The 10378-nt window shown below is 47.7% G+C and overlaps 1 protein-coding gene across 2 annotated transcripts; it reads right to left on the minus strand.

Moving 5' to 3' along the window:
* Positions 1 to 367: 367 nt before the first annotated feature.
* On the minus strand, positions 368 to 10372 carry alg13 (ALG13 UDP-N-acetylglucosaminyltransferase subunit). Of its 2 annotated transcripts, XM_077525082.1 has the most exons (26): positions 9966 to 10372; positions 9099 to 9182; positions 8965 to 9015; positions 8529 to 8575; positions 8371 to 8443; positions 8219 to 8300; positions 7568 to 7733; positions 7458 to 7512; positions 7236 to 7353; positions 7093 to 7157; positions 6103 to 6203; positions 5958 to 6043; positions 5539 to 5860; positions 5007 to 5111; positions 4754 to 4904; positions 4448 to 4622; positions 4343 to 4375; positions 4210 to 4277; positions 4080 to 4148; positions 3812 to 3938; positions 3617 to 3739; positions 3510 to 3550; positions 3137 to 3281; positions 2264 to 2389; positions 1932 to 2191; positions 368 to 1372 (listed from the first exon to the last, which is right to left on the minus strand). In XM_077525082.1, the coding sequence occupies exons 1-26, from the start codon at positions 10230 to 10232 to the stop codon at positions 1280 to 1282; spliced, it is 3033 nt and encodes a 1010-aa protein (XP_077381208.1). In that variant the 5' UTR covers positions 10233 to 10372; the 3' UTR covers positions 368 to 1279. The 2 variants fall into 2 exon arrangements, with proteins under 2 accessions (XP_077381208.1, XP_077381209.1); XM_077525083.1 differs by lacking the exon at positions 368 to 1372 and having other exon boundaries at positions 1635 to 2191.
* Positions 10373 to 10378: the final 6 nt, after the last annotated feature.

Raw genomic sequence — 10378 nt, forward strand, 5'->3', positions numbered from 1 at the left:
CCAATGCACTTCATGCGTACTTTGGATTTTTTTGTACTTCTCTGTTGGGTTGAAGAACATTTTCAAACACCAAATGTTCAGCCTTCAACAAATCTTAATTACTTGACACAAGTCACGAGTTTTCAAAACAAGTTGAAAATATAAATCATGATGGAATCATACTTGCTTGGCTGATTAGTTGAAACATTTCTCGACAATAACAGGTTATGATATGTGACCTCACTCGTCTGAAGAATATTACATTTGTGGAATATGAGTTATGAAGCAAAAGCCAGTCATTTTTGATCCATCTCAGGGAGATTTTGCCATTTTGCCACTTGCTGTCGACTGCAGATGACATCACAACAGGCATATCATCGTTTCGGAATGTTTCGTTTGTTTTGTAAATGTAGTCAGTTTTAATTAGTTTTCAAGGTGGTTCTGATAGTTTTAGTTTGTTTAATAAATGCTTAGTTTTAGTATAAAAGTGTATTACTTGTGTGCAATATTAAAAAAAATAAATAGATGACCATGGGAGCGACATCATCCGAAGGTGCTTTTAAACTGGCTGCTTCTAGTTGATGTCACTTTTGTGTGACACTTTTAAATGTACTTATTCTGGTTCATATCAAAATAAATCTTCAAATATTTCAAACAATCCCCAAAGACTTATGCATTCAATTAATTACCAAAGATGAAAATGGACATTTTTGCTATAATTATTATTTTTTTTCTTTCATTAGTTTTTAGTTAACTAAAATAACCTTGCATCACAGGTGCTCAGTGTTCAGGCAAGGACCAATCATAGCTCACCCGTTTTCTGAAGCCGAGATGTGATTGGTCGTTACCTGCACAACTGTGATGTCATCTTCAGTCGACAGCAGGTGGCAAAATGACTTCCCCTTTATTTTTAACTTGTTTGCTTTTAAAAGCAATGGTGGTTATTCCAAAAAACGGCCAGCCAGCAGGTGGCAGCAGAGTATAAGAGATCAACCTGTTGTTCTTTTCCCCAACAGCTTTGCGAATACTTATTAAACTTAACTATATTCTAATGCTAACTGTTGCAAAATGTAAACTCGTTTTTTTCTCCCTGATTAGATTCTAATCTTTCTTTTGGTAGGTTCCTCGTTTTGATAGCAATAGAAGAGAATATTGTGCGGGCCTTGCAAAGTCAGTCCAAATCCAGTCAAACAGCCAAGAGCGAAGGAGGTTGCCTCAGTCAAAATGGCTGCCAGTTCTACTGATGACTTTGATGCTGAATGATCACATGTAATCAACCAAAAGTTGACATCAACTTAGCTTAGCGCCGTGTGAATTTTTTGTGTCCAATTTCTTCGGTCTCCCCGAGTTCCCGTTTGGATGTGAACTGCTCTGCCAGTCGGATTACGACTTCCTGCAAAGACATTTCAGCAGAAAATGTGAACTTCAACGGTTCAAGTGTATTTGGAATCCAAATAGGAAATATGACGTCCTAATAATGCAAATTTAACTTTTTCACAACCTAAAAAATGTCTAGAAACTATTGTGGGTGTATAAAAAAAATGCCATATTGTTATGATTGGCAAGTTTGTGATGATTTTCTTTGCGCATGAGACATTTTCTTCCATCGACGTGCGCTGCACTCGTTTGAGCACGCGACGACGAAAGCCAAACAATTTCTGCTGGTGACAAACTTTATTAACCGTGGAAGCAAGTGAACAAACAAAAGCAAACAAGACCGGCAAACAAAAACATCCCCGCCTTCAACAACAACAACAGCGAGGGACTGGCCACACCCCTCACTCTGATTGGCTGGCGCAAACTCAAAAGACGGCCATGGCCATGCCGGTTACCACGACGACCAACCCATCCCAACCGGCTAAACAGTGAAAACGTTAACGTGCGCCGCTCCGAACGGCGCATCAGGCGCTGGGCGGGAGGAAGTGTGTGGGCGGAGCTGTGATGTAACCCACCATGTGGGCGGGGTTGGGGGCAGGGCAGTAGACCCGCGGGGCGTGGCCTCCCCAGTGCGCTGAGGCGGGCACGCAGGTGTGGTAAGAGTGGTGGGCGGAGTGAGCCAGGTGAGGGGGCGGGACAGCCGACACGTAGGTGGCCGGGGGCGGAGCTTCGTAAGGCAGGTGCAGCACAGGGGGGAGGGCCATCTGCTCCGGGTACAACACGGGGCCGGAAGGCGGCATGTTGAGGGAGGAGCCTTCCAGCGGATGGGCGGGGCCTAGGAGACGACATTTTGCATATCAACCATTGCGACTCGCTTTGCACCGTCCCAAACGCAAATAGGACCGACCGGCGCCGTGAGCGTCCGACGGAACCTCGCCGGCTCTGCTGGATTCCGGGTAAGGCGGCGGCGGCAGCGGCAGCGGCGGCGGCTGGTGGGGGCCGCGCCCCGCCTCGGTGTAGGACGGGGGGGCGGCTGCGGACGCACAAAAGCAAAGTGGGTCGCACAAATACAAATAAAAAGATATTAGGGATAATCCATTATGGAAAAAATAATCATCACGATTATTTTTTGGTACAAAACAAGAAATTGTTTCAGCATTTTAAGAACAACTAAAAAAATAGAAACAATATGTAACTTCATTTTGGACCAAACAGAATTGCTAATGATATTATGTATTTATTTCTGTGGGCAAAAACTTGAAGTTGGAGTGCAGCTTGTGCACTGTGCAGTAGGACCATCATTTGTATTTTTTATTTTTTTCAAGAAAATGTTTACACATTTAAAAATATTAAGACCAATTTAGAAAAAACACAAACACTATTTATGCAAGTTCTATTGTTGTAAATTTAGAAAAAAAATAGAAACACTAATTATGTAATTAAGTTCCTTTTGGACCAAACCAAATTTCTAATAATATATATTGATTTATGTTGGGAAAAACTTGAAGTTGGAGCGCAGCAAAAAAGATGTTTTTGATACAAAACAAGAAAATGTTCAAACGTAAAAAAACATTTTGAAAAAAATGAAGACAAATAAAATGATTTGAAAAACTCTAATTCTGCAAGTTCCTATTGGATGAAACTAAATGTATTATAAATGTAAACGACTCAAAATTGGGTTTGAATCTTTTTTTTCTCTCTCCTGATGATGCGGTTTTGTAATAGTGTACTAATTGAAATTGGCTGAATTTCCCAATGTTGCAACTGGTAATGATCTGACCATGCGGGAGGGTTTCCTGTCCGAGGTACGTCGGGTAGTGCTGGTACGCGTAGACGGCGTCGGACGGGTAGCTGGGCGGGTACGGCGCCGCCGCCGCCGCCTGCTGCTGATGCTGCTGCTGCTGCCAGCAGCTCTGATGGTACCACTGAAGTCACCACGTCAGCAATCGTGCGTGCACGTTAGGGTCCACACAAATGGCAGTTGGGGAGAAGAGGAAAAAGTGACGACAACCGACGGGCACATAAACATCCATCCATCCATTCATCCATTCATCCAGCGTCCACTTTCCAAAGCACAAAATTCATCAACGTTTTGTGTTTCCAATGATCTTGTTACGTTTTTGCAGACCATAAGAAGATTGGCGCAAACTCACCTGCACTCCAAGATTGAAGTAGTACTGAAGCACCCGACAGTCTGCAACAACAACAATTAGCAAGCGCGCTAACGATGCAAATAAAAGGTGGTCGTGGACACGCCCACCTCTGGGGAGGTCGCTGCCATTGGGGTCATAAGAGTACGGAGGCGGGGTTACCACAGAGTAAAGCCCCTCCCCCAACTCATTCACCAACCAGGTGGGCGTGGTGGCTTGGATCGTCATGGCAACTAAAAGCAAAAAAACAAAAAACGTGAGCACGCGCGCAGCCGTCCGTCGCACGCGTTGCGCACCCGACGCACCTGAGCGAGCTTGAGCGTGCGCCGGCGGCGGCGTGTGAGCGGCGGCGGCCACGCGGGATGAAGATGAGGGCGAAGAGGAAGAGGAGGACGGCGGGGAGGACGAAATCACCGCCATCGGCTTCACCGCCTAACACACACACATCGTCAGATGCTAATTTTGCGTAAGCAACCGCACGATTGCGTAACCTTCATGTGTGCGTGTCACAAGAATGCACCTCGCACATTTCATATTTCATCACGCAACAATCGACACGATGAACAAGCGCACCTGCTGCGTGTAGCCAAAGCTCACGTCGGCTCTTGGTGGCGACTCGGCCACGCCCCCTTCCTCCTGGTCCTGTCACAGGGTGATGACATCATCAGTTCGACTGTTGGCAGCAGGCGAGAGTGCGCGTTACCTGTGCGGCGGGCGTCTCCATGGCAACAGCGTCGCCGCCATAGACGCTGGGCGTCTGGTAGCCGGCGTCTGAAACGGCAACTTCCTGTTAGCGTGGACAAACAAGGCGGCGGGCGCGGCGGTGACTGACTCACCTTGACTGGCGTACGGCAAATCCCCGCTGAAATCTGACACACATCGTAACATGGCAAATTGTTTATTATACGCGCACACGCCGAGCGCACACGCCGAGCGCTCACCCTGGTCGTGGACCACGTTGCCGTCTTCCTGCTCTTCCTCTGACGAACACACGAGGGCTCCACCCGCCGGCGGGGTGAGCGCCAGCGGCCCCACCGAGCCTCTCTGGACCCGATAGGAGGAGCCGGATGGAGGGGGCGGGGCCACCATGCTCACAGGCTGCGGCACGGAAGAACCCTGCGGTGACGTGCGTGTCAAAAAGCAACATGGAACACAAGATGAAGAAAAAAACAAAAACACAAAGATACAAAAAGTGAAGCGTACACAAGACAAAATGTTGGTAACGAAATAAACAAACGGTCGTGTACCGTGGCGAGTGTGGTGAAAACATCGCGGTTGGCGTCGTCCACGTGGTAGTAGGTGACGCCGGCGTCCATCTCCGCCGACGGGTCGGTCGCGTCGTCCTCCAAGTAGGGACAACCTTTGGCCAGCGCCGCCGCCAGATGGCGCCGACTGCGACTGAGCACAAAAAAAAAAAAAGGACGGCAGGGTGGCTTTTAGGCTCCGCCAAACCCCGCCCCCACCACCGCATCACAGCCCCACCCATCGGCGCCATCTTACCGAGACCGGAAGGCGTAGCTGTCGTAGTCATAGTAACGCCTGGCGGGCGGGTAATATGTCAGCTGAGGACCAATCAGGTGGCGGTTCACCAAGCGGGTGGAGCTTCTGAACCAAAAATCACAAACTGCATCACACGTGCACAAAACTAAACAAAAGACGTGTGCACAAAAAAGAAGACGTGTACAGTGTTCCTTTGTTTATCGCGGGTTCATCTTTCGCCCATTTTTTACATGCTTTTTGGTTTACTTATTTTTTTTTTTTTTTAAACAAATGAAAAAAATATATACTGTAATAAGTAAATCAAAACAAAAACAAAAACACAATGGAAAAAATGGACGTAAATGAAAAAAGAACGCATGGTGAATGAAAAGCATTTATCATAAAAACGGAAAAAAATATTTTGTATTTATAATGAGTGCGGCTTTCCATTCCGGCAGGTGGTTTGTGGAACGCACCAGCGGCGCTAAACGAGGCACACGTGTAATACGTTGCTGTGATTGGCGTGTGTCAGTGTGACAATGACGAGGCCCACCTGGCAGCGCCGTATCTGGGTCTGACGGCGGCGAGGGCGTGGCCATGCTGCTGCTGCTGCTGCTGGTGGTGGTGGTGGTGGTGGTGGGCAGGGGGCCCGTAGGGGTCGTAGGGCACGGCTCCGGGGGCGGGCGGCGGCAGGGGGGCCCGGGGGTGGCCGGCGGGCTGGAAGCGCGGCGGGAGCGGCTGCGAGGGGGCGGGGCCGCCGTAGGGGGTGGGCGGGGCCGCGGCCAGCTCCGCCCCCTTGACCACGGCCCCGCCTCCTCGAGACTTCCTGAAGTAGCGATGGCGCGGATGGCGCGGGTGACCTCTTGCGTCGCCGTCTAAACGACAAGTCAATAAAGTCAAGTCTAAGTCTAAGACTATTATTACGATTACTATGAAGCGGGAAACGGCAAACATTTTGGGGGGGTGTCGTACCGAGGTCGCCTTTGCGGGGCAGAGCCGACGCATTCCAGGCCGGAACAGGATTGACGGCTTTCACGTCCGTGACGGGAACCAAATGCCTGACGGTGGACAGGAAGTCGGTTACGGGGGAAATGGACGGATGTTTGCGTTTGCGTACTTCTCTCCCAGCTCTTCGATGAAGACGGTGACAGCTGCCGAATGCGTTCCCACTTCCTGGATGAAGGCATTGAAGTACTTGCCCTTGGGCTCCAGGCGCACCTGATGCACGCGCAAAAGAAGGATCAGGAAAAACATATCGGATATCGTTTTTGGGAGAGGCTGACGTGCATTCAATGTTGCTCTTCGGTCTCGATTTCTGCCGATTCTCGCAACCTTTTGACGATATTACGCAGCATCGATAATGAAATGCTAAAATGCGTTTTGTTCAGGAAGGCCGAACAAGTTTTTTGTCCACAAACGAGGTGAATCTTTGCTTCACCTGTGGAATGTCCCAAACGGGTGTTTGATGAGCATTCTCAGTCGTCTGTGCCACATTTCCAAGCGAATGAAGATTGGCTACAAACAATCCAGTAGGTCACTTTGAATATCTTTAGAGTATTGAATGAAATCCAAGTCGAAGATGATTTTCTGTTGCAGACAACAAGGTGCCAACTTGACGCCAATCGGGTTTGTGCGCGAGTCAGAACCAGTCGTTAGCCAAGCGGGACTTTTAGAGCGACTTGAGGCCTTTTCCACATATCTGTAGGCCTTGCGTGTTCGTGTACCTCCTTTAAAGCAGAGTTGGCGGGCTGTGTCAAATTTTTATTTGATTTTTTTTAAGTACCAGTACAAAAAAAAAAGAAAGAAAGAAAGAAAAGATGCCGAGCTGTTTTTGACACCAAAACCTGGAGGTATCCTGTGCAACACTAATTGAAAATGGGTAAAATCAGGAGAAAAAATAAATAAATAGCGTAAAATGTTGCCAGTTTTTGTTGACTAAAACAAAACAAAATGCTTTCTTCTTACAATGTTGGACTTTTGTGGTCAACTAAAACAGGATGAGGTTGACTAAATGTGATCAAAACTGACAAACGTGACTCAATTTTCGAACGGTTGATAAAAACAAACACTCGCTCGATCACCAAGGCCAAGACGACGTTGCGCTCACCTGACATTTGTCCCCCAGGAAGTACTGTCGGCCGGCAAACACCATGTAGTCCGTCTTCTGCATCTCTGACGGCGGCGTGACGACATCACAATGACACGATGGCGACGTGACGGCGGCGGCGGCCATGTTTGTTTGCGGCCTACCTTTGCAGCAGTCCTGCCACACGTCAAACTCCACGTTTCGGTAAACGTCGGCGTCCAGCGACTTCAGCACCTTGTACGGCAGAGACAACCTGCTGGGGGGCGGAGCTTCCGACGCCGGCTGAGCGCGCACAAATTGGTCAGCGGGACACGCACACCAACTTGCAAAGGTGTCAGGCGGTGTTGAAAGGTCAAAGGGCGTGGCCTACGGCCAAGGCGTCTCACCTTGGCGTCTTCGCCCAACACTTGAAGCTTCTCCTCACCCGACTCCGCCTCCTCCCTGCAGGAGGTAACACGCTGGTGATAGGCTCATTTGCCCATGCGCACGCACACACCTGTGACCTCTGTCCTCAGAGACGTCGTAGCCGAAGTCGAGATCACTGCACAGGGATGTGCTGTTTCGATAGCGACGACCTCCGACCCTGAACGCCTCCATGGCCTGGCAGAGCTCCGCCTCCTCACAGCCAAACACCTTCGTGTAGAGTAGCTCGTACACGACAGCTGCACGCACACAAACATCAACATGCGCATATTTGTCATCAAACGCACGCACACACGGGGGCGCTGCTGCCTGCTGTGCCAAATCAGCCCAAAAGTTTGAAGCAAGCAGATTTGGACATTAAATTTTGCATTTTGACAAATGTGAAGGCCGACAAAGGTGAATAATAAATAAAAAAAGAAAAAAAGAAAATAAAACATAAAAATGTAACATTTAAGTTGCATTGAAATTTTGGAAAACTTTTGGCCACAACTGACTTGCTTATTTTTTTTATTTTTAAACAAAGCTTATTCAATGAAAAGACAAACGTTCAAAAGTGTTGAAAAGTTTTTCTAACAAACAGACTGAATGTCATTTCAACAAAGTTTTGACAAACATTTTCACTTTTACAGCAAATTATTATCGGCTTGAAATATCGGCCTCCTTGACCACAAAAGATCGGTATCGACAAACGGATATCGGTCTGTCAGTCGACCTTTGAACTCACCCTGGCAGATGGCGGCAGAGGCGGGGTAAGTCCTGGGGTACACGATGTCATAGTGACCGTTGACGGAGCAGGACAAGGACACCTAAGGAAAGACGTGTGCGGTTACCTGGCAACACGGTGACATCGCCGCTTGGGGGCGGAGCCGGGCTCACCTTGTCCTCAAAGTCGTCCTCGGAGATGACGGTGGCGGCTTTGCCGGGATAACGATAGATCAGAAAGCTGTGCCTGCAAACAAACAAACAAACAAACACGCGCGTCAAAGTGCTGTGCTCCCATTGGCTGAGCTGGCCTGCTGATTGACAAGTGTCACCTGTAAAGCTGAGACAGGGCTTTGATCTCCACCTGGCCCACCGTCTCCTGCAACACAAACACGTTCATATGGTTTGAACAAGTCTGAAAAGTTGCTGAGCAAACACGCCCAAAAGGCATTTTTATTTATGCATTTCATCTCAAGCAAACGTTTGAATTCCTCAACTTTCACTTATTTCAAATATCAGCTACAGGCCCCCTTGACTACTAATAGATCAACGATGGCGTATTAATTAAGGCCACCATCAAATAGTTTTTGTAGAGCCTGGGGTAATGTTCCAAAAAAAAAAAAAAAAACGAGTAATACATCGTCGTCTGTATTGGCCCTGAACGAAAAAAACCTAAAAAGACATCGGCCTATCACAATTTGCACGCATGTTTTCTTTGTGCGCCAAAATGTTTTCTGAGCACGCACACACGCACGCACGGACCCTCACCTTGGGGTCCTCCAGGCGCTCCAGGTACTTGTGAAAGGAGCCTTCCACGAACTTGAAAAAGGAAAACAGGCGATGTCCGTCACGTGACACACGCGTGACGTCGTCATCCGGTGACCGGCGTGGCAAAAACTCACCGGCTCGAAGACGCTGGCGTTTGCTCGCATGAAATCGGCGCACGCCTGACGAATGGTGTGGTGGTAGTTCTGAGAGTAGTACAACTGCACACAAGCAACACAACCATTTTCAATTGCTATACCTGAAGTATATATATATCTTTTTTAATTATTATTATTTACTTCCCATATACATTTGTAATTGCGGTTATGATGTGATATTGAACTGGAATTTCAGCCTTTGTGTGTAGAATTTTTTGTTGTGCTTGGTTATTTGTGATGTAACATTGATAAGATTTGTTACCGAATTATCAATTTGTATTGCCAGAAATAATAACAAAATAAAAAAGGAAGTGTGCAGTTTCCTTTTTTCAGCCACAGGTGACAGTAGAGATTCAAATTTCAATTTTCTACATTGGGCAGCTTCAACTGAATCCAAAAATCAATACGAAGTGAATGGAATCCATTTGGTAAATCTGAATCCATACCCTGCCCTCAAAATTAACATAAATACTGCACACTTCAAATGCAAATGAAAACACAACCGCAACTAAACAAAACACACAATAAACACGAAACTGACAAACGCCAAACTAAGGTGCGCGCACGTTAAAACCAACACAAGCACAAATGCGACCAATTAAGTAAACCCTAATTAACCAACTAACTAACTAAACGTCACCTAAGCTAACCGCCAATTTTTAAAAGAAGTCACAGAGCGAAAAGCCCAAAGTGAAGCCAAAAGAAGAAGAAAAAAAGCGGCCCTTTAGCTTTAGCATCGTTAGCTCGAGCCCCGAAGATTCACTGGAGGGTTAGGCCGAAGGAAGGCTTCGCCCGGCCCGGCCCGGCCCGGCCCGGCCCGAAGTGTCAAGCGACGACGGGCCCCACCTGTTCGGAGACGGCCCGGAAGAGGCTGGACGCGTCCCGGGCGACCATCTTGCGGTAGAGGCCGAGGTTGGCCAGGTAGTCGTCCATGTTGACGAAATACTTCTTCAGGCTTTTTTGCATGCCGCCGCCAACACGCGTTAACTCCCAGCTGGGCTTCATCAACGCTAACGAGGCTGAAAAGCAAACTAAACGACAACGAAGAAGAAGAAGAAGAAGAAAAGAAAAAAACTGCTGCCCACGAAACAACAAACTACAAAATAATAACATCAAAAACTTTTCCAATGAAATCACAAAAACGTCAAATGGTTGTGGTGTTTTGTTTGTTTGTTTTCTGTCCTGAGTAGGAAGTGTGTAGCCATGGCAGGATTCCCCCCACTACTGCCCCCCCACTCCGGATGGCGGCAAGAAGGAAA

This window comes from Festucalex cinctus, chromosome 6 (genome assembly GCF_051991245.1).
Source record: "Festucalex cinctus isolate MCC-2025b chromosome 6, RoL_Fcin_1.0, whole genome shotgun sequence".
In the NCBI taxonomy this organism is placed as follows: domain Eukaryota; kingdom Metazoa; phylum Chordata; class Actinopteri; order Syngnathiformes; family Syngnathidae; genus Festucalex; species Festucalex cinctus.